The sequence below is a fragment of the Podarcis liolepis genome, assembly GCF_965112155.1.
Source record: "Podarcis liolepis genome assembly, chromosome: 8".
Taxonomy (NCBI): Eukaryota; Metazoa; Chordata; class Lepidosauria; order Squamata; family Lacertidae; genus Podarcis; species Podarcis liolepis.
In genome coordinates this window covers 8946127-8973413 of record NC_139560.1, presented here as the reverse complement: position 1 = coordinate 8973413, position 27287 = coordinate 8946127, and the positions used below count along the sequence as shown (strand labels likewise).

At 43.5% G+C, this 27287-nt stretch overlaps 1 protein-coding gene across 2 annotated transcripts; it reads left to right on the top strand.

Annotated features, from left to right (window-relative positions):
• The first annotated feature begins 437 nt into the window (after nt 1-437).
• LOC310713070 (solute carrier family 2, facilitated glucose transporter member 5-like) lies at nt 438-24277 on the top strand. 2 transcript variants are annotated; one of them, XM_083516790.1, is made up of 14 exons: nt 438-578; nt 4338-4459; nt 5371-5620; nt 7767-7862; nt 8883-9034; nt 11048-11172; nt 12319-12471; nt 12564-12689; nt 15736-15923; nt 18570-18680; nt 20660-20761; nt 21276-21351; nt 21475-21602; nt 24035-24277. In XM_083516790.1, the coding sequence occupies exons 3-14, from the start codon at nt 5405-5407 to the stop codon at nt 24206-24208; spliced, it is 1647 nt and encodes a 548-aa protein (XP_083372916.1). In that variant the 5' UTR covers nt 438-578; nt 4338-4459; nt 5371-5404; the 3' UTR covers nt 24209-24277. The 2 variants fall into 2 exon arrangements, with proteins under 2 accessions (XP_083372916.1, XP_083372917.1); XM_083516791.1 differs by lacking the exon at nt 4338-4459 and having other exon boundaries at nt 447-578.
• The last annotated feature ends 3010 nt before the right edge of the window (nt 24278-27287 follow it).

Here is a 27287-nt window from a genome sequence, read left to right as displayed (position 1 = left end):
AGGCTCCCCAATCTTGGCTTAACTCAGGCTGCCCACATATACCAGGGGTGTACATCCACTTTGAATGAAGTCTCAATCTGGAGCTAAAGCAGCCTGCTTTGGGCATATTCAGACTGCTTCTAAAGTGAAGCCACTCTCTTCCTAAGCAGTCTAAAGCAAATCAGCCTGATTCCAAAACTTCAGAGCTCTGAAGAGCAGTTAGAAGCAATTGTTGTTTCACCTCTGGCAGCAAAATATTTTGAGACGGTCCTGCCTGCTGTCATTGCTGAAAAGCCTTCCCTTTACTCTTGCATTGAAACAGAAACAGTCATTTTGCCACTATGCTATTCTTGCTTTCTCACACCAGTAATTAATCCACATTAAATGATTGTGAGAGTACGATTCTAAACCAGTCTCCTTTGTACACAGTGATTATGCATCATCTTGGTTCTCAACTGTCAACAGTTTCTTCTAGAACCTTCCAACTTCCTCCCCCAATTGGCTCCTGCAACACTGCTAAGAGTTCCATTTGGCTTATTTCAAAAGAATTTAGGGTGTGGCTCAATTATTCTTCAACTTGCCGGTAATAGAAAACGACTGTAAGTTTGAGTGCTTTTTGCCTGCTCACCCTCAAATATTTCTATCAAAACTCCCCTATAGAGGTTGGGGTGGCCACCTCCTCATCCTGACCCTTCCAGGGAGGAAGAAGAGGAAGACAGTATAGATTTACAACAGGGGTTTGAGGGAGGTCGCAGCTCAGAGGTAGATGAGGGGGAAAGCTGTGAAATCATAGGAGAGCTGGAATACCACCCAGCTGACACGTCTTTAGAAAGCATCCCAGACCCTCCATCTCCCAGAACCTGGCGAGCCTTAAAAGTAGGAGAGCAAAGAGCTCAAAGACACAGGGCACGTAGCAGCACCTTTAGAGGAGATGATGAGAATGACAAATGAGGAAGTGGTAGGGGGGTGGAGATTCATTCGGGACAACGCCATTATCCAAGAAGCTGGGTTCTATAGCCTCTCTCTGTGAAGATTGAAATAAAAAAGGACGGTAAGAAATGTTTCCTTGTCTTTATAATTTCCTGGGCAACCAGCCGGGAACTGTGGACAGCATCCTGACAGTGTAGCTTCATTATCTCTGAGGGAGAGGCTTTGGGTGGAAGCTATTTAAACCTACCCTGCCCACTTTCTGAACACTTTGCATTCTGGAGCATTTATTGGTGTTTCCTGTTTTTGTCCCCCTCCCCCCAGCAGACAGAGGAGTGTGTCTGCCGTGGATTCAGCATGGTTTCTATGTCCCCCCCCTTTCATTTCCGCTTGGTATTTTGTTTTTGTTTTTAAATGATATTTATTGAGAATTTAAAATTACGGAGAGAAAAAAGGAAAAGGAAAAAAGATAGACAAAAAAAAAGGAATTAAACAATACAAGTCAATAAAAAGAAAAAAGAAAAAAACACACAATACATCAAAAACAAAAACAAAAGCAAACAAAAAATTTAAAAACAAATCCAATATTCCCAAATCTTTATCTTTTGTTAACTTGTTTCATCGACCTCCTCACACCTTTTTTTTGTATTTTAGTTATTAATTATCTCAGCAAATCCTTTCCATCTTTCACTATATTCTGTCATTAAATTACCTTAAATTATTTTAACCTTATCTTACCATAAAAAGCCCTAAAGCTTAAAACTTAAAACTTATTTATACATAATTCCTTTTAGCATTTCTACTAAAGCCAAATAGTTTCATTCCAACATTTTTCCTAACACTCATTAATTTTACAATAATTCTCTAAATGAATTTTTAAACTTTCTTCCAATCTTCATCCATCGTCTCTTCTTCCTGGTCTTGGGTTTTATCAGTCCTTTCTATTGTTGGGAATCTGCCAGGGAGATATTGTCCTTCATGGCCCCAAGCCAGCTGCCGGACGTCCATCGATCTCCCGTAGACAGGCAGATCCAGCAGTTAGCGACACGAAGCCTTTCTGGAAATAGATTGCCACATTCCAGGCTTGTGCACAATGTTTATCAGCAGCAAACGCAGCGAGAAAGCTTGCACCGCAGAAGAGCATATTTTACAGACTTTATTTAGCGTTGAATAGAACAAAAGAAAAACATGACTGTTCTTTGTCAGCGTCTCTGGCCGACTGAGAAAACGAAAGGAACATCAGAACATAAACATCCTGTGAACAGGACATGCGCAGACTCTGTAACTCTCAAAGCCTGCTCCCTTTTAAGGTGGAACGGAAATATCCTAACATCTATCCCTTCCATCTAGTCCATCAACCTGGTGACCTTCTATCCGAGGCTCTTAAGTCTTTTCCATGTCCCTTCTGCAGGCCTTCTTCATGTTTATACCTGCACTTTACTTTGTCTTCTGCTGATCTTATTCTTAATTTCCTTCCTTTCTCACTGAGGGGTAGATCTCGGGGAGACTCCAACTTGACAATATCTTTATCCCTTCTCGACAGGTCAGCCCATTCTCCATAGTCAGCACTGAAATCCAAAAGATATTTGAAGGCATGTTTCAAAGTCCCTCCAAGGTTAAGGGCCCCCACAACTCCAAATTCCTCCTGGCCCAAAACCAGATCCCAAAAGTCAAAACATCCCTGCATAGGGGGATCTATCCAACTTCCCACCTCCAAACCAAACAGTACTCCATCTCTCCAAATCTGACTTTCTCCAGGTTCAGTCATCAGAAACAACAACTTATGTTCCTGCAAGGCCGCGGCTCTCTCCATTTCTATTACTTGAGGTTCAGCAACAACCTCCTGCTTTATCTTCTGCACAACTTGCCCTGTCAAAGCAAATTCCTGGGTTGGTTCCTAAGTGGTTTCTATATAGGCATTCACTGTTTGTCCAAAATTGCTAACTGCAACAGTCATCAAATCCATCTTCTCATGTAGCTGTTCCAGTAAAGCGCTTGTCTTGCAAAAAGCAAGCACTAAGGCTTCTTCTGGGCACATTCTTGTTCAAGGTCAATGTCTGGTTCTCAAGATCTTTAATCTCTACAGCTGTAGAATTCCCCAGATCGACTCCAGCAACAGTTTCACAAGCTCCCTCTAGAGGAAACAATTTCTGTTTGTATTCGTCTTTTTAAAAGCAGATCCAGCAACAAAATTCCTTTCGTTTTTCAGATATTTTGTTCCTTTTAAATGCAAAAGGAAACATTGCAATCAATATGTTTCTCTTTTTTAACTATCTGTCAAAAAACGTTTTATTCACAGTCAATGAACTTCCCCAAAGCGTTTGTCTCTGACACCCCGTTCCCAGGTTCAAGACGGTGGAAATTTATCTTTCTTTACTCTCTCTCCTGCAGGTTTAAACAATCTAAGATTTCCCACCTCTTCTCCTGCTTCCAAGGGAGGTTTGGTAGTTTTAACTGATGGAGATTTAGTCCTTTACAGACGACTTTCCAGACTTTAGCTTGCAGTGTCTTTGCTTCAATCTATTTACAAAAGCGGAAGGTGGACTTCCTGTTTAGACCTTCCCGCTTCGGTGCCAAATTAAGATGTTTCATAGTCCAATTTTTCGTTCTACTCACGGGTAGTTGTTTAAAGTCCAATTGTCCACAGGAAAAAGTCAGCGCTCTCCGGCAACAGCAATGCGGCTTCACTCCGTGAAAAGAGCAGTTGATTCGAAGCACCGCGCCACTCACCCCATGTCGCTCCGGATCCCTGAAACCGGGTTTCCCCGCGAGTAGGGGAGGTGCAAAAGGTGCCAGCCGAATCCCACATCCATAGGCTTCTTCCGCCTGTGGTTTCTGGTGGGTCTCCGCCTCGCCGTGGCGGTCCAGACCCTAATTCCCATGAAGCGGATTCCTCCCGATCAGAGGAAATCTGCCACATTTCCGCTTGGTATTTTGGACTTGCCATTTGTTAATTTGGGGTTTTCTATGATATTTAAAATTTCTAGGATGGCATACCCTCCAACATGCTGGGTCCCAAAACTTGGGCGTGACTAGTTTGAGATCTTGGAGCCCCAAAGACATGTTTTTTTCAGGGTCGTACTCTGGCAGCACAACATGGCAGCCAGAAACCCATGTTTTGGGGCACTGCACGAGATCACGGCCCCATTTTTATTGGAGTGAGATCCCAGCGCCAAAAATGGCTGCACAAAAAAATGGGATGTGCTGGTGGGACGAGTGTGGAAAGACTAGTGTAGTCCCAGAAGTCATGGGGAAAACATGAAAAGCAGCTGACACACAGAGAGAGATGAAGAAGGACCACAGAATGTTTGGAGTCTTTGCATAGCCTCAGTAATGAAAAAGGCAGCTAGTGGAAAAACCTCAAGCTAAGAGGTCTGGGATTAATAGTGCAAAGCACCAGCTACAAGTTGAATCTTGACTTGATGTTTCAGTTCATTCAGCTGCAGCTGAACCAATAAGGTTGCCCTAGATGCAGCTGTTTCTGATGTGATACTGGTGGATACGGCACTGGAGACCCAACAGGACCTCACTGTGGCTGTGAACCCTAGTCCAGGTGAGTACACAACCTAAGCAACTACATAGTAGTGACCTGGTTGACCGCCATCACCCTGCCCAGAAGTGGGGAACAGTCAGTATAGGTCTTATGCAATACCACAAGGATTCTCCAGGTGATGAGTGGGAAATAAGAAACAATAGAGCTCCCTTTAGAGGCTACTTGTAAGTAGGTTTGGAGGAATGCCACAGGTCTGGCTGCCACGTGAACTGAGGTAGAAGACAATTCATCTGACCTTGATCCTTCAGCAGCTATTAAGGAGGGTGTCATCCCATTTGGTGAGATGTTCACTTTTTTGAGAATACATATCCAAGCTAAGAAGAAAATGATGTAGAGGGGAGAATGTATAAAGGTCTTTCTTCACCCAGGCCTTTGGCTAATTAAACAATCTACTGATGTAATCAAGAACACTGGCAATAGCAGCACATGAACTCTCTACAGCTTCGGGCTTTGTTTAAATGTTCAAATAATCAGTGTTCAAGGACCAAAGCAATTCCTTCCCATAATATTTCAACTAACAAAAGATGTGGTGATGGCCACTGGGGTAGTGGCAAATCAGTGTAGGAGACCCCCATAACCACCCTCCTAGGCATGGCCAAAAATATAGGCTTCTTCATTGTCCTAAATTTCCCTTCCACTGTACCACTGGTGGTAACCCTTAGATTAGAGGACCTTTTGAGAGAGGAGGTGGGGATTAAGGAGCTCATGGAGGAGGCCCGGTCTTTCCGTGACTGCTAGCCCTAATGCATAAATGGAACAACTTCAGAGGCTGTAGAGAAGGGACATGTTGCAAGACACAAAATAAAGCAAAAACACAGGCAGTCACACTTTCATGCCTTGATTGTAACCTGCTGGTCTGATCCTCTTCTGTACTTATGTTCTGTCAACAGCATTCTCTTATTCTCTAACAGGCCAGCCATTTCCCCCGACTCTCAAAAAGAAACCATGAAGAAAACGGAGGTGGCATCCAAAGCACCCAGAACACCGAAAGCATCTGCTGCACCCGCTGCACCCGGTTCACCCAGGAAACCCAGTGCACCCAGTAAACCCAGTAAACCAAGTAAACCAAGTGCACCCAGTGAACCCAGTGAACCCAGTGAACCCAGTGAACTCAGTACACCCATTGCACCCATTGCACCCATTGCAGCAACCAGTCATGAGGTGAGCTTGAAGAATCTGTAGAATCCACTGAGTTTATAAAAACTGAAAACCCATGTTGTAATGTAATTGTTTCCCAAGGTTCAGACAGGGATGTAAACCAGTTGTACGATGTAGCATGCAGTACTTTAGGTGGCATTCAGACTTCCGGAGCAATCCAAACCCAAGCAGAGTAGCAGTAGGGCAAGATGAAGCTGCCTAGTTCCTCCATCATTGCTGGCTGGATCAGAAGGCTGGGGGAAGGAAAAAGCCTGCTCTGTATTACCCCACCCTGGAGAGAACCTGGCATTTGGGCATAGATCAGGCCAGATGCCATCAAGCGACAGCAGTAGGGCCAGCATGGGATTCAGCGGATGCTGAACTATCTCATCCCCTCCTCACCAATACTAAGCAAGGATCCCATCAATTTTGCTTCCACCTGACCACAGTGAATGGAACGGAAAGCTGTGCAGCAGCAGGGCGAGGCTTCCAGAGAGCCATTATGGGGTGTGGGGGTGGAGGGAGATGTGAGCTCCACCTGTTTCTCCACCACGGAGGACCATGGAGGGTTGGGTTGCAGGCTTACTCATGCTTAGAGTAATCCGATGGGTAGACTGCAAGTATAACCAAACCTGGATTCAATTTACTATATTTAAAAGTTTATGACCATCTGCAAATATCAAGGATGGACAGCAGATCATATGCCTCAATGACACATAATTGGTGCTTTCTTTTGTCCTTTTTTCATTTTTTGTTTTGTTTTGTTTAATAAGGAACTTGTCAGGGGAATGCCCTTCCCACAGAGAGTCCCCTTTCAGGCAGCAAGTTAATATCTCTGTATTCTTCCGGGCTCTTGAATTTAAAATCAAACAAGCCTGTCTATTTGAACTACAGTCAATTCCCTATCATGGTTTTAGGGTGCAGTTAAGTTGACTTAAAGTTGTTCGGTTTGCTCTGACTTTTGGATGCTTTACCTTGCATTTGTGCTGTTTACCACTGGTAAGCACTTTTTACCTTAAAGGTAAAGGTAACCCTGACCATTAAGTCCAGTCACAGACGACTCTGGGGTTGCGATGCTCATCTCGCTTTACTGGCCGAGAGAGCCGGCGTACAGCTTCCGGGTCATGTGGCCAGCATGACTAAGCCGTTTCTGGCGAAACCAGAGTAGCACACAGAAACACTGTTTACCTTCCCTCCAGAGCGGTACCTATTTATCTACTTGCACTTTGACATGCTTTCGAACTGCTAGGTTGGCAGGAGCTGGGACCAAATAACAGGAGTTCACCCCATTTCGGGGATTCGAACCACCGACCTTCTGATCTGCAAGCCCTAGGCTCTGTGGTTTAGACCACAGCACCACCCGTGTCCCTTGCCATATATATATACCACTGGTATATTCCTTTGTTTTTAACTTGGTTGTATTATGGATTTTAATATGGTGGTAAGCCATTCAAAGGCCCAAGTTAATGGTTGTTATGCTGATAATAAGAATCTGCTGGATCAGGCCAGTGGCCTACCTGGACCAGCATCCCATTCTCACTGAACCAACCAGATTCTGATGAGAAGCCCCCAAGCAAGACCTGAGTGCAACACTCTCCCCTCCTATGGTTTCCAGAAACTGGTATTCTCTGAATCCAAAAGTGTAGAGCCATTGTAGCATAATGGTTAGAGTGTTGGGGTAGCACCCTAGGAGAGGAGGGTTCAAATCCCCACTCCGCCTTGACCTAGGGCCAGCCACCATCTCTTAGGCCAACCTACCTCACAGGGTTGTCGTGAGGATTTAATGAAGAGGAGAACCATGCAGCACTACTTTAAGATCCTTGGGAGATAAAGGTGGTCTCTAAATGTACTAAACACAAATAAGTAAATAAAATAAAATAGTAGATAATAACCATCATGACTAGCAGGAGATGGTGTGGCAATGATGATTATGTTCAGCTGGAGTAGCCAAAGTATGCAAATGTTGCCATTATAAAATAATGTCTTAATGTTTCACTCTATCTTTCAGTCTACAAACGTTTTAGTGATAACTGTAGTTAATCAAGAATTGTTTAATATAAGTATTCTGCCCTGTACATTCTCATTATGTTTCTTCTTCTTCTTCTTCTTCTTCTTCTTCTTCTTCTTCTTCTTCTTCTTCTTCTTCTTCTTCTTCTTCTTCTTCCTGCAGGATGTCCCAATGAGGCTTATTTGGATTTCAATGGCTGCCTGCTTAATTACTGTACAATATGGATACAATATGTGGTTACTCTACACCCCTTTTGTGGTAAGATAGCCCTGTGTAGCACGTGGTTTCTTAAAGCAGGGGTTATTTTAGACCTGGGAAACCTTTTCTCTGTTGAGCACCACATTCTTTTTGGGATAAATTGATGGGGATCATAGGCTGGCACTGGTGTAGCCAGATCCCAAACCAGGTAGGACACTGCTGCAAATCTCTCTCTCTCTCTCTCTCCCTCTCCCTCTCCCTCTCTCTCTCTCTCTCTCTCTCTCTCTCTCTCACACACACACACAGAGAGAGAGAGAGACTCATAGCAATTTCCTTCTTAAGTTTATCAAAAAGAAAGAAGAGAGGATAGTTATAGTCAATTTCCTAATGCATCCTGCTTTAGAAGTCAGTATATGGCAAGTTACTGCTGAGTAAACAAATGTAGAGTGCTCCTTGCTCTTTTGAGTCTAGATATTTAAAAACACAAATATTTGCCTATTTTCACTGGTGAAAGTGTGGACAAAACTTTTCTGACATACAATATGGTGTGGCAGGTAAGTCCCACCCCACATAATTGATCACAAGATGCAGTGCACACACACTGTTTGAATGGCAATGCCTATTAACTTGGGGAGCGGGTGCTGGCCCACCCACTTAGATAGTCTATGGGAGGAGGGAAAGGGACCTCAGCCCCGAGGAGTTGGACCCTATGCCTCCTAGCTCTCAATGTGAGTGGGAGAGACATGCACACACTTTCTCTGGGCATCCCAGAATTGCCTGCAGATCCTTGGCCATCATTCAGTTGGTCCCAGGCTCTCGCATTCTGCTGCCACACAATGTCATGCCACATGAGCAGTCCTAATCTCAAGCATTTATTGTGCTTCTCCCTCAGCTCCTGCATGACTTGTTCAACATAACAACCTTTGAAGAGATGCACACACTTTCTCTGGGCATCCCAGAATTGCCTGCAGATCCTTGGCCATCATTCAGTTGGTCCCAGGCTCTCACGTTCTGCTGCCACATGATCTCATGCCACATGAGCAGTCCTAATCTCAAGCATTTATTGTGCTTCTCCCTCAGCTCCTGCATGACTTGTTCAACATAACAACCTTTGAAGAGATGGAAGATCCAGGTTCTCAGATGTACATTGTGGCTATCACCCTTGCTTTATTTCCACTTGGAGCCATTTTTGGGTCCATTCCTGTTGGTTATCTGGCCAATAGATTTGGCAGGTATCGGGATAAATTTGTAACTGGTGAATGACATGCCCTAGGATGGTGGGGAAGGGGAACAGATAGGTGCTGCTGATCTGCATGCCCCCAGTAACAGCTAATCAAATATGCAATATCATCACTTTAGCTGGATGGGATGTTAGGAAAGGAAAAAGACACATCAGGAAGGTGTGTGTGGCACGGAGAGACACAGTGAGATCCATTTAGGTCCATGGAATCATACGTGAAAACCTCTGTCAGCTGTCAATTGCAAGATAATCCCACCAATGCAGTTTTGATCAATTTGGTTCTTAAGACATCATCTAACATACACCAGCAGATTTTCTAATATACAGCTGTGGAAGAAGCCAGACGTTAGTGGTAGAACACATGTTTACATCCAGAAGATCCTATCTTCTGTCATCAGCACCCCTTCATTAAGAGATCTTATATAGCATGGCATCAGGTTGCTAGCTCTGGTGGAAATGTGTGAGCAATGCCTCCTGAAATTTATTAAGGTAAAGAAAGTGTGTGAGTAATTTCACAGTGCTTGGGAGTAGAGGTTTCAAGGCCTTCTGTAGGTCTTTGTTTCCGCACATTACTAGCAAACCCAAGCTCCAACTACTGCACAATCACACAATTGCGCTCATTTCACATGCTAGCAAGGTTATGCTTAAAATTCTACAAGGCAGGCTTAAGCAGTATGTGGACCGAGAACTCCCAGAAGTGCAAGCTGGATTTCGAAGGGGCAGAGAAACCAGAGACCAAACTGCCAACATGTGCTGGATTATGGAGAAAGCTAGAGAGTTCCAGAAAAACATCTACTTCTACTTCATTGACTATGCAAAGGCCTTTGACTGTGTCGACCACAGCAAAGTATGGCAAGTTCTTAAAGAAATGGGAGTGCCTGATCACCTCATCTGTCTCCTGAGAAATCTCTCTGTGGGATAAGAAGCTAGAGTTAGAACTGGATATGAAAAAACTGATTGGTTTAAAATTGGGAAAGGAGTAAGACAAGGCTGTATATTGTCTCCCTGTTTATTTAACTTATATGCCGAATTCATCATGTGGAAGGCTGGGCTGGATGAATCCCAATTAAGATTGTTGGAAGAAATATCAACAACCTCAGATATGCAGATGACACAACTTTGATGGCAGAAAATGAGGAGGAATTAAAGAACCATTTAATGAGGGTGAAAGAGGAGAGCGCAAAATATGGTCTGAAGCTCAACATTAAAAAAACCTAAGATAATTTGGTCGCATCACCTTCTGGCAAATACAGTAGAAGGGGAAGAAATGGAGACAGTGAGAGATTTTACTTTCTTGGGCTCTGATCACTGCAGATGGTGACAGCAGTCACGAAATAAAAAGACACCTGCTTTTTGGGAGAAAAGCAATGATAAACCTAGACAGCATCTTAAAAAGCAGAGACATCACCTTGCCAACAAATGTCCGTTTAGTTAAAACTATGGTTTTCTCAGTAGTGATGTATGGAAGTGAGAGCTGGACCATAAAGAAGGCTGATCGCCGAAGAATTGATGCTTTTGAATTATGGTGTTGGGGGAGACTCTTGAGAGTCCCATAGACTGCAAGAAGATGAAACCTATCCATTCTTAAGGAAATCAGCCCTGAGTGCTCACTGGAAGGACAGATCCTGAAGCTGAGGCTCCAAGACTTTGGCCACCTCATGAGAAGAGAAGACCCTTGGAAAAGACCCTGATGTTGGGAAAGATGGAGGGCACAAGGAGAAGGGGATGACAGAGGGCGAGATGTTTGGACAGTGTTCTCGAAGCTTTCAATATGAGTTTGACCAAACTGTGGGAGGCAGTGGAAGACAGGAGTGCCTGGCGTGCTTTGGTCCATGGGGTCACAAAGAGTGGGACACAACTAAACAACACTAGCAAACCAGAACAAATTATAAAAGGGTTAGGAGATTCCTGTATATCTATAGCTCCTCCCCCCCCCTTTGCTGCTTTGATGGTATCATATATTGACATCTTCCCACCTCACTGACCCCTTTCATTGTCTTTTCAGGAAAGGTGCTGTGAAGATAGCTACCTTTTTGAGTCTGATCCCTCCTGTCCTATTGGCTGTTGGTGATAAAGTAAATGTCTATGAATTCACAATTGCTGTACGTTTCTACACTGGGATATGCACAGGTGAGTCAAGGTCCCAGGTTTAGTAGTTTGGCATAGAATTCATCTTGTTAGTCTGTGCTGAGCAGAGACACTGAGCAATAGTTCGTTTCCACAACAGAGGGAGGGTGGGCTGCCAAAGAACCAAGTAAAGCAGCATCAGTGTGTCTCATTTCCACACACATCTCCCTAATTGACTTTGGAAACCAGTGTTGTGGCTCAGATAGGTCACCAAGGATGGAGAAACTGGTAGAGGTGGCATTGAAACTCTATAGGACTGTAAGTTGGAAAATGGATTTTTGTGAAATATGAAAAGAGGAATCGCTGTGCAGAATTATTATTATTTAAATATAAAGTATGTTTTATCCCAAGGCCTTGGGTTAATTAGCATACTAATTATTGTACCAAAGAGCATACCACCATGGGTGTTGTTTGACCATAGTTTCCATCTGTCCCAGCCAATAGCTATTCCATGACTAATAGTTAGAGATTACATGAATTGTAGTCCACTACCATCAGATCCTGAAGCTGAGACTCCAATACTTTGGCCTCCTCATGAGCAGAGAAGACTCCCTGGAAAAGACCCTGATGTTGGGAAAGATGGAGGGCACAAGGAGAAGGGGACGACAGAGGACAAGATGGTTGGATAGTGTTCTTGAAGCTACCAGCATGAGTTTGACCAAACTGCGGGAGGCAGTGGAAGACAGGAGTGCCTGGCGTGCTCTGGTCCATGGGGTCACGAAGAGTCGGACACGACTAAACAACAACAAACCATCAGTTTGGCTAGTTTTACCAACAGTATTACCATAGTTTGAATTAAATGATTTAATGTCATTTCTCAGAGATATACGGGCTCTGGGCAGGTTCCAACAAAAGAACATTCCCAAGTTGAAAGGCAGCTACTGAGAACACCTGTCCGTACTCCCTTGTGGGGGCTGGTTTGGTTCAGAGCTACAACTGGGTGGTGTTACCATATCTATGGTGTGTGATGTCATGGCTCCATATAGTTCCACTCAGCGGTCGGTGACATTTTGCAAAATTCTACAAAAGAACACCTTAGAGACATGAGATATTACTTGCACATCCTACTGGAGCCTCAGGACTGTTCACGCATTTTTGTACATGTCGCATGCTCAATGTGATTTATCTGTTTATTTATCAACTAAATAGGACTAATCTCCGTTGTTGTTCCTCTGTATCTTGGAGAGATCGCCCCTGGAAGCGTGAGGGGAGCTATCGTCATGATGTCCCAGCTATTTTATTCTTTAGGCCTCTTTATGGGTCAGCTAATTGTTGCTAAAGACAACTTTAAAATGCGAGGAGGTAATTAAGATAAATTAATCCTTTTGCTTATACGAGACCAGACTCATGGCCACAGTTTCTCCACATTGTTGTCACTCTATCTTCCTGCACAGGTTACGTGATTGTGATGGGCATTTCTGGGGTCATGCCAATTTTTCAGATCATACTACTACCCTTCTTTCCTGAAAGTCCGAGGTATCTGTTCATTCAGAGGAAGAATGCAGAGAGTGCAAGGGAAGGTACAATACTCTGAACTGTATTGAGATTTCTAGTTGTGAGCATCATACATAGCCATGAGAATGCATCTGGCTGAAGAGACATCACCCACCATTGGCCAGAATAATGACCTCTCCCCATTCTAGCATTTTGAAATAATTGCTTATATTCCCATGTTATTAATTTAGAACCAACCACATCCATTTCATTACAATGTGCACACATATGAAATATTAGTGTAAATGGTTATACACATGTTTATGGCCACTGGGCTTCCAATGGCTCCAAGTAATGATGGCGATACATTACCTCTACTCTTAGAGGCTGTTGTTTTGTTTTAGTTTTTATAGTCCTGCCGTTCACCAGGTGGCTGATGTTTGGAAAACATACATTAAAGCTGCAATGAAACAACTAATTCATAAAATGTATCTAAAACACCAATAAAAATATTTAAGTAGGAACTGAGTAAAATACCGCTTCAATCAGCAATGTTACTGCCCACCCCCAGCCCCACTGCAAAAAAAAGTCTGGACAAGGAAATGGTGTCTGCATGATGGGCAGGCTTGGTATATACTGAACAATTAGCCTGAAAACATACAAAAGATGCTAGCATAAAACAGTTTCATGTGATATTTTCTGAGGAACTCATACACAGTCCCCCAGTGGAAGTGGTAGATAACTTTATAGGCAATTTTCCTGCAATGCAGTTTCATAGAATTGTAAAATTGGAAGTGAGCATGAGAATCATCTAGTCCAACCACCTGCAGTGCAGGCATATTTTGCCCAGTATGGAACTCGAACCCACAACTTTAGTATTAAGTACTTTACTGACTGAGTGGTGACTGAGAGAAGAAAGCAATGCATAAACAATTTAATTGGTTTCAGGCTGTTTCCAATACTTGCCCTACTCAGAGTAAGCCCATTGAAATTAATGGGCATGTCTGATGTAGTCTTAGTTTGAGTAGAACTTCGTTGGATACAACCCCATATAATTTGTGCTATGGCTGCATTCAGATATGAGGATTATTGCATTAGTTTTCCTGGTTATAAAGCTAGCACTTCTATCATAGAATTGCAGAGCCTGCATAGCTCAGTTGTTTAGAGTTTGGTGCTGATAAGGCCAAGGTTGCAGGTTCAAGCCCTGCATGGGATGGCTGTGTAGTCTTGCATTGCCGGGGGTTGGACTAGATGATCCTTAAGGTCCCTTCCAGCTCTGCAATTCTATGATTCTATACTTTGCAGGACTGGCGTAGCCACAACCCCACACCTCCAAAGTGAGTGTATTAATGATAAGATGGATGAAATCCTGAGGGTCTTTTAGCCCCTATTTATAGCACAGCTTTTTTACTGCATTATCTGCAGCAACATTATGGAACTGCGACATTTTGATTTATATACTGCTATGCCAAACTAATTTTCATTCACACCACTGGGTTGTTAGCAGACATTGCAACATGGGTCAATTAGATTGCAGTAATCATTTACAGTTTCTGGAGTTCAGGGGCTTTATTCATGTATGAGCTATTTACCCAGATGAATGGAGATAAGAGAGAGAAAACAGCAGACATCTTGTCTGGAAAGAAGAGCAAGAACAACTCTGCTTTTAGGAGTGGAGTTAAATTAGTCAAAGATACATCCAAACAAGTGATGACCAGATTGCTTTTGTGCCTTTGTGTAGTTTAAACTAGCACATCCATGAACTACAAACTCAAAAGGAAATATACAGTGGTACCTTGTGTTACGTACTGTCCCCCTTAGGAATGCTTCGGGTTATGCACTCCGCTAACCCAGAAGTAGATGCCCCTTGTTGCGAACTTTGCCCTGGGATGTGAGTGGAAGTTCTGCTTCAGTGGCGCAGCAGCAGTGGGAGGTTCCATTAGCAAAAGTACGCCTCATTTTACGAGCAGTTTCCGCTTACGAATGGACCTCCAGAACGGATTAAGTACGTAACATGAGGTACCACTGTATTTGCTTTTCTCTAATATGGGTATAGGGACACGGGTGGTGCTGTGGGTTAAACCACAGAGCCTAGGGCTTGCCAATCAGAAGGTCGGCAGTTCGAATCCCCGTGATGGGGTGAGCTCCCGTTGCTCAGTCCCTGCTCCTGCCAACCTAGCAGTTCGAAAGCATGTCAAACTGCAAGTAGATAAATAGGTACCACTCTGGCAGGAAGGTAAACAGCATTTCCGTGTGCTGCTCTGGTTCGCCAGAAGCGGCTTAGTCATTCTGGCCACGTGCCCGGAAGCTATACGCCGGCTCCCTCGGCCAATAAAGTGAGATGAGCGCCGCAACCCCAGAGTCGTCTGTGACTGGACCTAATGGTCAGGGGTCCTTTTACCCTTTAATATGGGTATGGCGTGACACAACACCAGTTGTTGTTGGACATGTCGCCACTCTTTAAGTGCATGCATGCTTCTGTTCCCCTATTATTCACCCATGAAAGTGGCAGGGAAGAACTGTACGCCAAAATAGTACCCCAAATTTTTTCACGGTGTGAGAATTATAGTGCAAACCTCCTTCATTTTTTTAAGTTAATGGAGTTGCAAACAGATTTTTTTCTGGAAGCAGTTGACATGGAAATGAATGCTAGCCTTCTGCTAGATATCCAGAAGAGACCTTTAAGTTGTGGGAAGGGTCACATAAATTGTGGAAATTATCAGGTAAATAAATGCCAGGAAGTGAAATAAAGCACTGTTTGAATGCAGCTGAACATTCACAATGATTGCTGACTCCTCCCCACTACTGTTCCCCCACTCTCTAAGTTTTAGTTTCATTTGTATGTGACTTCCATTTTTTGAAGAAAAGTCCTTTTTTGCTTTGAATAGCTTCCTTAACTCCATTCATTCACCACAGTGGCATCCCCTTGGCCCTGTTAGATATTATTACCAATCACTGTTGTATATTCTAGCTGAACATCTATACTGACCATTTTAAATAATTCCCAGACATTCTAAAGAGATTTGACCCTCTGGACTTCCCCTTTCCCACTTCCTTCTTAACAATATCCTCATTCTTCTGAGACTCTTATTCTGCTGAATCCTAATCCTTTCTGCCTCTGTTCCCATGCAGAACTGAAGGTGCTGAGAGGCAAGGATGATGTGGAGAATGAAATGAACGAACTCCGTCAGGAGGAGCTCTTTGAGAAAGCAGAAAAGAACATGACTGCTGCTAAACTGCTATCATCCCCAAACCTGAGAACGCAGGTCATCACCATAGTTGTCTTGACAGGTGGTGCACAGCTTGACGGCATTGGTGCGGTAAGCAAAGCATTGCCCCCCCTTTAAAAAAAAAGTTTGGAGATGGAGCCAGATAATTGAAGACTCATTGGGTTTAAAGGCTGTGGCATCAATTATCACTGCTTGTCTTTAGACACAGCCAAAGTATTTCTACTCAGGGAGCTACTCTGTGGGTTTTGTTGGGAGTTCAGTGCCCATCAGTCATAGCTAGGAGCTGCTGTCCAATAGCACCTGGAGAACCACAAGTTCTCTATCCATGCAGAAGTTATAGTCAGACTCTACGGGAAATATGGCATTGCCTGGGAAAAAGATTGACACTGGGCTTGGACTTGCCAATCAGAAGGTTGGCGGTTTGAATCCCCGTGACGGGGTGAGCTCCCATTGCTCGGTCCCAGCTCCTGTCAACCTAGCAGTTCCAGAGCATGCCCCAAAGTGCAAGTAGATTAATAGGTACCGCTCTGGTGGGAAGGGAAACGGCATTTCCGTGCGCTTCTCTGGTCTTGGTGTTTCCATTGCACCAGTAGTGATGCTGGCCAAATGACCCGGAAGAACTATCTGTGGACAAACACCGGCTCCCTCAGCCTGTAAAGTGAGATGAGCACCGGAACCCCAGAGTCGTCTGCAACTGGACTTAACTTTCACAGGTCCTTTACCTTTACCTTCTTCTGAAATGTTGAATGCACTACATTATTTATGTGCCAAGACCCTTGCAGTTCCTTAAGGGTGGTTAATCAGACAAGACAAGAGTTTATGGTTTTATGGGATGAAATAGGCCACAACTTTTATCGGTTACAGATGTGAGTGGTTTGGCATAGGCATTGGGTAAAGCCAAACTGTATCAGATTATATCATGCCAGCCCGCCTGCTGGGAGTGCACCTAAGGAGAAACGACCTATGACCTACATCAAATAGGGGTACCCCCCCCAGGATTCCCCATTTGAGGAGTGGTATGACCCTATTCCCTGTCTGGGCTTCAAACAGGATGCCTTTAACCAATGAAGAGCAGGCAGAGGCTACAACTTCCCCTCCAGCCAAGACCTAGGTTTACACAAAGGTCTCCTTAGCATTTACTGAGAAACGGTTAAACCCTTAAAGGCATCTACCATTCAGTGTAAGCAGTTGCTGTTGTTTAGTCGTTTAGTCGTGTCCGACTCTTCATGACCCCATGGACCAGAGCACGCCAGGCACTTCCATTGCCTCCCACAGTTTGGTCAAACTCATGTTCTTAGCTTTGAGAACACTGTCCCACCATCTCATCAGCTGTTGTCCCCTTCTCCTTGTGCCCTCCCCCTTTCCGAGCATCAGGGTCTTTTCCAGGGAGTCTTCTCTTCTCATGAGGTGGCCAAAGTATTGGAGTCTCAGCTTCAGGATCTGTCCTTCCAGTGAGCACTCAGGGCTGATTTCCTTAAGAATGGATAGGTTTGATCTTCTTGCAGTCCATGGGACTCTCAAGATTCTCCTCCAGCACCAGAATTCAAAAGCATCCATTCTTCGGCGATCAGCCTTCTTTATGGTCCAGCTCTGTGCTAAATAGACCAAGAGCTCTATATGAAAATTTTCTATGATTGGGAAGCATGCAAATTCTATTTACTTATTTATTAAATTTCTATACCGCTTTATATTTTTAATAAAAACTTCAAAGCGGTGTACAGCATATTAAATCAATAAAACTGTAGCCGGGCGATGTTCTTCCGACCTCACGAGGAACCTCTTTTATAGGGCTGGGTGAGTGTGGGCCTCGCCCCCTAGGCCAGGTGGAAAGGGCCTTGCAGGGAGCGGCCTCCACACCTCACAGTCAGGCGATGTTCCTCCGGCCTCATGAGGAGCCTCTTTAATAGGGCTGACCATCCAACCTCTGCTTAAAAACCTCCAAGGATTCATTCCATTGTCAAACAGCTCTTACTCAGTTACTGATGCCCGCCCTGTGGAACGCTCTCCTATCAGATGTCAAGGAAATAAACAACTATCTGACTTTTAGAAGACATCTGATGGCACTCCTGTTTAGGAAGAAGTTTGATGTTTTATTCTGTTTTCAATCTGTTGGGACCTGCCCAGAGGGGCTGGGGAAACCCAGCCAGATGAGCAGGATATAAACAATAAATTGTTGTTGTTGTCAGAAAGTTCTTCCTGATATTTACAGTAATTGGAATCTCCTTTCTTGTAACTAGAAGCCATTGCTTCGAGTCCTACCCCTCCCCCCTTGAGAAGGAGAAAAGAAGCTTGTTCCACGTGACAGCCCATGAGATACTTGAAGATGGCTATCATATCTTCTTTCAATCTAATCTTATTCTGGCTAAACATATCCAACCCTTTCAACCATTCATAAGGCTTGGTTTCCAGACTCTTGATCATCTTGGTCGCCCTCCTCTGCACACGTTCCAGCTTGTAATATCCTTATTAAATTGTGATTCCCAAAACTGGACACATTACTCCAGAGACGCAGCTAGATTGGTAAAGAAATATCATTTTGTATGCGTTGTATATGCATTATAACACGGTGAGACCAGATGGCACTGTGGAGTTCCGTTTTTGCCAACGTGATTTCTCATATAATGTTCACCACGTGATTTCCTGAAACGCTTCTTTGATGTGTCTGGATCCAGCCCAGGTGTGGTCTGACCAAGGTTGACCAAGATTAGAATATTGATTATTCTTTTCTGATTTCAGGTGCACTATTATGTAGATATAATCTGCATGGCTGCAGGGGCAGATGAGAAGATGTTGCGGTGGCTTCGTATGGTCACAATTATTATTGGCTTAATTTCACTCATGATCGCGGTAAGCCTTTTCCACTTCTATGTCTCTTTCCTTCTGAATCTTGAAACTCACTGTTCTTCAAAGGAAAGAAATTTCAGTGTCACAGTCTCCCCACCCCCACAACACAGCCCCATGAAAAATAAACATTTTTTTAATGATAGCATTATGAGAGTTCTCTGACCATTCTTTGTAAGAGAACCATAGTTATTTACACACAGTACCTGTATTCTAGTTTGTATTGGAAGTCATCTAAAGGGGTAGAAAAATCAGCTTGAACATTTGTTTGATTGTTTGTTTGTTTTTGCATCAAAAATAATTATAAGATAAAAAGTATCCAGGCAATTCAATTTCAAATCTAGACTAACTGTAAGGAGAAGCCCCTACTGCTGAAGAACCACAGTTGTTAAAATTCCCTTTAAAAAGTCCAGTTAAATTTAAATTGTCTGTGGTAAAGAAATACCCTATAAGCTGCAATTCTATACAACAGGGGAAACCAATCTGTTGTTCTTCAGATACTGCAACTTTTGAACAACTGAACCTTATTACTTTATTTCTTTATTACTGACTTACTGAACCTTCTCTACACCTTTTCCTCATCCAGCTGGCTGGAGCTGGTGGGAGTCCTTAAGATTTAGGGAGTACCATGTTGGCTAAATGTGCAAACTCAAAGGCACACCATGCTTCAATAGCTGTTGTTTATATGTGGATTCCTCCATAATGAAGGGTATCTTCATTCAGATATGACCGAGAACTATCATTCCTTAGGGACACATATTTTAGCAGAATGCTGGTATCATCAGTCAACATCACACATGGCAGCAGCACAGTTTGAAATCATTTACTACCACTACAAACTATAAACAACATTATACAGCATTACTTTAGCAGGAAAACACAGCTATCCTGTGTTAGATGGCTACAGAATTTTTTTTATTATTATTTCAGAAAGTCTACTTGCTTTGAAAATTTTGCTGACTTTATCTGTGATCTATTGATCATTATTTTACACAGTCATACCTTGGGTTACAGACGCTTCAGGTTGCATTTTTTCGGGTTGCGGACCGGAACGGGTTTCAGCGGCCGCACATGTGCAGAAGCGCCGAATTGCAACCCACGCATGTGCAGACGCGCCACTGTGGGTTGCGGACACTGCGTGTTGTGAACGTGCATCCCGCGCGGATCACGTTTGCAATCCGAGCGTCCACTGTATTTTTAATGTACACCATTTAGATATTTTAATTTTGATTAAGAAGCTTACGGTATATGTTATACAAAATAATGTAAATTCAATTCAATTCAATTCTACAGTGTTTTCACTTGTGCACTTTATGAGAATTGCTCAAAAAACATTTCCCAAGGCAGGATTGTCCTGAGAAGTGTAGGCAAAAAATATAACTGGTCCTTTTATGTACTTGGGGTTTTCCTCTGTTCCTTTTGTCTACTATAGTTTTGCCCCTCCCCCCTGGTTTTGTGGTCAGTTTCTACCAGAGTCCAACCCACACCGCATAACACCACTGGCTTTTAAAATTTTATTAGCATTTTTATCCCACCCTTCTTCCAAGGAGCATGGGGCATTCTCATTTTATACTCCAAAGAACTGAGTCTAACACTACTTACTACACACTTCATTTGCTCTCATAATGGTCTCTCTCACACTTCATAGGAACATTGAAAGAGTCTTGTTGGAGACTCTAGATGAGCTAAAGACCCATCTAGTCCAGAATCCTGTCCTCACAGGGTGTGATGTTGGAAAATATCCCCCAAATGCATAATTTGGTTATACTGTGTTAGCTTGCTTACACTGACACTATCAATGAACTCTTAAAAGGTTAGTTAGTCTGGACTTGCCTTTGGAGAAGCCACACTGATATGTTCATCCATATGCTTCCTAATATTAGCTTTAATAATGCTTTCTACCAGTTTTACAGGAACCAATATAAGCTAATTTATGTTGCATTGTACTTTCCTGTATCTCCTTTCCTCCTCTTTATATTCTCTAGATGTATCTCGCTGATTCTAAGGGACATAGGTATCTGCTTCTGATTGGCTTTTTGATGTGTAGCATCGTCTGTGTTCTGTTAACCATGGCCCTGGAAATGCAGGTTTGTAATTGAGAGCTGAGAATCACCAAATGGGCTATCATTTAGCCCCGTTCTCACTCCCCCTATAATCCATGCTATGTAATAGCAACAAAGTTAATGTGGAAGTTGGCTGTATATGCTGATGGGTACATCTGTAGAAGGAGAACTGAGCAAAAAGTTCTTTCGGTTTATACAATTCATTTGGATTTTGTGCAAAGGCTTGAAGGGAATGGCTGAGAATGGACATAGTCTCCCATCTGTGAAAGTCATATGGATGTTGCAAGACAACTCAGAGAGACTGAGATCTTGGTGTTCTGCCTCACCTTCTGTATTCAATTGGCCAGCAATTCTAGCCAAAGTGGTTGCCGCCCCATTGATGTTAGAGTCCAACTCCCATCAGCCCCAACTAACATGGAAAGTGGTGAGGGATGATGTGAACTGTAGTCTAGTAACATTGACAACCTCAGCACTAGATAAGGGGCATCTGTTAATATCACATGTACATAACTGAAATGCAACCTACTTTCACTAACAGGTCACCATCGACGAGATGGCGTATGTCAACATACTTTTAGTCCAAGTATTTGTCATAGCACACTCCGTTGGACCAGGTAATTGCTCACATTATGTTCTTATCTCCTTAAATGATCTGCAAGATATTAATTGGATAGAGGAATATTTGAGTTCTATGGTGAAACGTTGATCCATGTCATGAACCCTTTCTTTCCACCAAGGTCCACTTCCAAATGTAATTGTGGTGTCAATGTTCCTTCAGTCGTCACGGGCCTCAGCCTTTGTGATTTCAGGATTTGTGCAGTGGTTCACACACTTTCTTATGATGATGGTGTTCCTTCAAATTGTGGTGAGTGATATTGATAGTCAGCTTGATGCAAGCTGCAAAGTTTGCGTCAATGAGTTTCATCCATCTCTATACCTCACCATTATCCACCCATCCAGCCCTCAAGTAAAACCCAAGATATGAAGCCATAACCTCAGATGGTTGGATTTGTCAGCATTCTTGTCTTGTGCTTTGTTCAATGTGAATGTTAAGGCATCTTGAAGATGTGCATATTTTCTAATAAGTTCAAACAATCTGAACAATATTCAAATGCCCAGTTGGCCATGAAAACCACTTCTTAACCTTGAGCAAGTTGCTCTTGCTTCCAGGGAAGGAGCCATAGCTTTGTGTGCAGAATGTCCCATACCTGATCTCTGGTATCTCCTGGAAAAGACCTCTGTCTAAGGACCTGCTGCCAGGCAGTGTACTGAACTGGTTGGACAAATTGTCTGACTCTGTACAAAGCAGTTTCAGGTGTTCATCCTTCACTCCTTGGTGGGTGCACCAAAACCACACTTTTCTTCTTGGTCAGCCTAGGGGTGGGGCATGTGGAGACATCCCTTCACCAGCCATGAGGAGAAGGAGGCGCTGCTGCTGTCCCCCCAGAAACCCCAGCCTGAGTGCGGCTTGCCTCCCCGCAGCTGCAGCCTCGATGAGGGAGCCTGTTGTGGCAGCGCCTGGTTGCTCTCCCTCATAAATTTATGCCCAGGCCCATAACCCTGTGCCCCCCACACTATGCCACCAGCTGCTGTGATGGGTAGAATGTGTGAAGCCTTTATTACTCTGCATAAGAAAGCTTCCAGGTTACTGCACACATCTCAATCTTCTACTTCCAGTGGTTGAATGGGTTTAAGGATACTCACTTCTTATATCATCAAACCTTGTGCTCATGTACCCTAAGCTCAAAATAATAACAATAGTAATAATAATAATAATAATAATAATAATAATAATAATAATAATAATAATAGATTTATACCCCACCCATCTGGCTCGGTTTCCACAGCCACTCTGGGCGGCTTCCAACAAAATATTTAATATCCTTCAGATATTAAAAGCTTCCCTAAACAGGGCTGCCTTTAGATGTCTCCTAAAAGTCTGGTAGTTGCTTTTTCCTTTGACATCTGGTGGGAGGGTGTTCCACAGGGCGGGTGCCACTACCAAGAAGGCTCTCTGCCTGATTCCCTGTAACTTCACCTCTCGTAGTGAGGGACCCGCCAGATGGACCTCAGTGCCGGACCTCAGTGTCCAGGCAGAATGATGGAGGTGGAGACGCTCCTTCAGGAATACTGGACTGAGGCCATTTAGGGCTTTAAAGGTCAGCACCAACACTTTGAATTGTGCTCAGAAACGTACTGGGAGCCAATGTAGGTCTTTCAAGACTGGTGTTATGTGGTCTTGGTGGCCGCTCCCAGTCACCGGTATAGCTGCCGCATTCTGGATTAGTGGTAGTTTCTTGGTCACCTTCAAAGGTAGCCCCATGTAAGCGCATTGCAGTAGTCCAAGCGGGAGATAACCAGAGCATGCACCTTTCTGGTGAGACAGTCTGCGGGCAGATAGAGGCTCAGCTGGTAAACCGCTGCCCTGGACACAGAACTCATCTGCACCTCCACGGACAACTGCGAGTCCAAAATGACTCCCAAGCTGCTCATCTGGTCCTTCAGGGGCACAGTTACCCCATTCAGGACCAGGGAGTTCTCCACACCTGCCCGCCTCTTGTCCCCCCAAAACAGTACTTCTGTCTTGTCAGGATTCAACCTCAATCTGTTAGAACAGCTGCCGTTGGAGGAAGTAGCAATATACAGACATCACTTGGTTTCCCACTCTGTGAGTTGTCCAGCTCTAGCAGTAGTGAGACAAGCAAGCTGACCCCTGCTGCTATGACCCATCTTACCTGTAGAAGGGCTCTTTTTGTAGAGCATGAAGAAGTAGCCAGCAGTTCACCACTGAACACTCCTCTGGTCAAAGCTAAAGGGTTTGGGGATGGCTGTTTGTTGAATGTAGTGGAGAAGAACATCTCCAAGGAGGTGCTCAATCTCAGGTATAGGTGATAGCTCCTCCAAGCAAGAAACTCTATGCCAGAAACTCAGATTGAGGACAAAGAATCAGAAGGAACATGGTCTAGAACATGTGGTTCCCAACCTTTTTATTTTTACCATGCCCCACCCAAGTATCTCTAAAATCCTGATGCTCCCCTGACCCTGTGATAAATTAACCTGCAATAGTTAATAACTATTCACTGTTAATAACTCATTCTTGAATTGCCCACCTTAAAAATAAAATTGCCACCCTGTGGGGCATTGTGCCCCACGTTTGGAACCATGAGTCTAGAAGAACTGTGAGTTCTGGGGGTGGGGGCAGGATCCCAGAATGATATGTGTGTGAAATATGGATGAATACAATTCTGTATTATGCTATTATGCTATTATGCTCAAGTCTGTCCTTTTCATCTCTAGACAAAAATCGGGACCTACAGCTTCCTTATGTTCTTGCCTTTCTGTGGAGGCCTGTTTATTTATATCTTCAAGAATTTCCCAGAAACCAAGAATAGGACCTTTGTGGATATTAGAAGAATCATAGCACTCCAGAAACTTAGGAAGACCAAACTTAAGAAACCGACAGAAAAGTAGAAACTTGGGAAGCAACCAATGTAGTTTATTTATTAAATTATTTTTTAAATAATAACAATAATAATTCAAGAGAGCCCTTCTTTTTATCCTTCACTTGTCTTAGCCCAGTTGACATATTTATAATAGCAGTTTCCCATCTAGTTTGAAGACACAGCCTTTATTTTATATTTTTATTTTCCCTCCTCCCCATATTCAGGCTATTCTGTGAACATAGGTAGATTTCAGCAAAGCAGCAGATCTAACTCTCACTAGCTACCACCCTTCAAGATCTTAGAAGCTGTTTGTGAACATTGTGTAAACAATATTATGGCTGGTCTGAAGCACATACAGCTCTGGGACAGACTGCAGCTCAGTGCCTGCAATTGCAGCTTGGGAATTTGAAAGAGGCTTTGTAAGTCTGATTGGAAACCTGTGAGGAGAGAGAGGGAGATGCTTAACTCATACTGAAGAAGCCTTAAATCAGACATGAGGAAACAAGTGACCCTCTAGATGTTATTAGACTGAAGGTCCATCATCCCGAGCCAGCAAGGTCAATGGTCATGTATGATGGTACTTGGGGTCCAACAAGGCTCCCCAATATTGGCTTAGCTCAGGCTTCCCACATATACTAGGTGTGTACATCCACTTTGAATGAAGTCTCAATCTTGAGCTAAATCAGCCTGCTTTGGGCATATTCAGACTGCTTCTAAAGTGAAGCCGCTCTCTTCCTAAGCATTCTGAAGCAAATCAGCCTGATTTCAAAGCTTTCATCCTGCTTCAGAGCTCTGAAGAGCAGTTAGAAGCAATTGTTTCACCTCTGGCAGCAAAATATTTTGAGACGGTCCTGCCTGCTGTCATTGCTGAAAAGCCTGCCCTTTACTCTTGCATTGAAACAGAATCTGCTGTTTCTTCTTCAGAGATGAAGAGTTCCCATTCCATTGCGGGGAAGAAATTAAGCACTAGAAAATGTAACATTTCAGAAGAACCCTTGATCAGGCAGAAAACCTCTCCCCATATTTGCAAGAACTGTGCCTTTTTCCAATAATTTTTGCCAGGAGGAACGCACTAATGAGTGTCAGGTGCTGTTCAGAATGCTGGGAATGATTTGTTGGAAATCACATTAAATCCCAACATCCGTCTGCAGCTGAGATCTGCAATGTCCTCGTTCCAATCCCGAGCAGATGGAGAAATGTAAACACTTGCCGCTTTCCCATAGATTTGCACATTTGCGTCCAAAATGTCTACCTGTATCTCCTACATTGTCCTTGCATTCAGGCGAAGTTGTAGTGAGAAGAGCGAGAGGCTATCTGGCAAAGAATATCAAGCTGATTCAGGATGCAGAAATATATCCAAAAGCTGATATTTATCTTCCTCCAGGTTGCAACCTGTTTCAAAATCACACATAGCATCTTTCTCTCTCTCTTTGATTCTGGTTTTCAAAAATCTATTTCACCCATTCCCCCACTCCCCCAAATGGAGAACTTAAAACCTATTAATGTTCAAGGGCTGTTTTGATGACACTCAGTGCAAGCAGCAGTGTTACATATTCAGATCTGACTTCTCCACATTATTTTGGGCTCCTGTAATTATACCCCAATATCAGCCAGAATTGACTGTTTCTAAATCTTAACAACACTGAATATCATTAACTGATCAATCGGACATGCCAAGTTTTGGGATAATGCTGAAAACCAGAACATTATGAACTGTGTGCTGTCTGCATCTGTCTTGTTAGTAAGGGAATTGGTGCAATTTAATGCAATGTCTCTTAAACCAGTGGAGGGTGGTCCATTGGGCAAGTGAGGCACTGTCCTGCCAAGTTCAGTTTTGCAAGCAAGCCCCCCATTGGCCTACCTCTCTACTTACTAACAGTATATGGATGGCACTGCTTATCTGCCTCCTCCTCCTTAGTCCTAGCACCGTTTTTGTAGAACTCAACAAGGAAGCAAATGGAGACAAGAGCAGAATTGCTTCTAACTTCACTAGCCATTTGCTCCGGCTCCAGTTATTTGGTCTTGGCCTCCCTGCCTTCCTCCCTACCAGTTCTAATGAGCACCGGCCACCACTGTTCCAAACTTTTAAAAAACCAAACCAAAAGCCAACACACCTCATTCTGTTCTGATTGAATGGTTTTACACCAGAAAGGGCTTGCTCTTTAATATGCAGAATAAAGTTAGCAAGCCTCAGCGAAAACCATCCTAAGTGTTTCCAAAGGAGTCACTATGATAGTCAGTGTGTTGTGGTGTGAAGTGATGTGATTTGTGTCATACGCGTGGAGGAAAAACTTAAAACACGTAGTAGCAGAGTTTCCAAAAATAGTCCAGAGGCAATATTTCATCCAGCAGAGCTTTACATGTGCTGAAGGCAAATGAGCATAATAGTCATCAAATCCAGAACATTCAGGATTGGCACAGTCCACAATTCAAGAAGGACACTGACAAACTGGAACGTGTCCAGAGGAGGGCAACCAAAATGGTCAAAGGCCTGGAAACGATGCCTTATGAGGAACGGCTAAGGGAGCTGGGCATGTTTAGCCTGGAGAAGAGGAGGTTAAGGGGTGATATGATAGCCATGTTCAAATATATAAAAGGATGTCACATAGAGGAGGGAGAAAGGTTGTTTTCTGCTGCTCCAGAGAAGCGGACACGGAGCAATGGATCCAAACTACAAGAAAGAAGATTCCACCTAAACATTAGGAAGAACTTCCTGACAGTAAGAGCTGTTGGACAGTGGAATTTGCTGCCAAGGAGTGTGGTGGAGTCTCCTCCTTTGGAGGTCTTTAAGCAGAGGCTTGACAACCATATGTCAGGAGTGCTCTGGTGGTGTTTCCTGCTTGGCAGGGGGTTGGACTCAATGGCCCTTGTGGTCTCTTCCAACTCTATGATTCTATGATAAAAAATCCAGTTGCAGCACTTACAAAACTTATAAATTTATAACAAGACTAAAATTTAACACTAAGCATACTATGTACAGAACACCACACCAGAAGGAAGAGAGATAGAAAGAGAAAGTGAAACCCAGACTCCTTCTGGCCTATATTTATAGTCAGCGCAGTCTTTAGCATATGTGCTGCTGGGGTGCACAGATCCGCCCAGCTGCC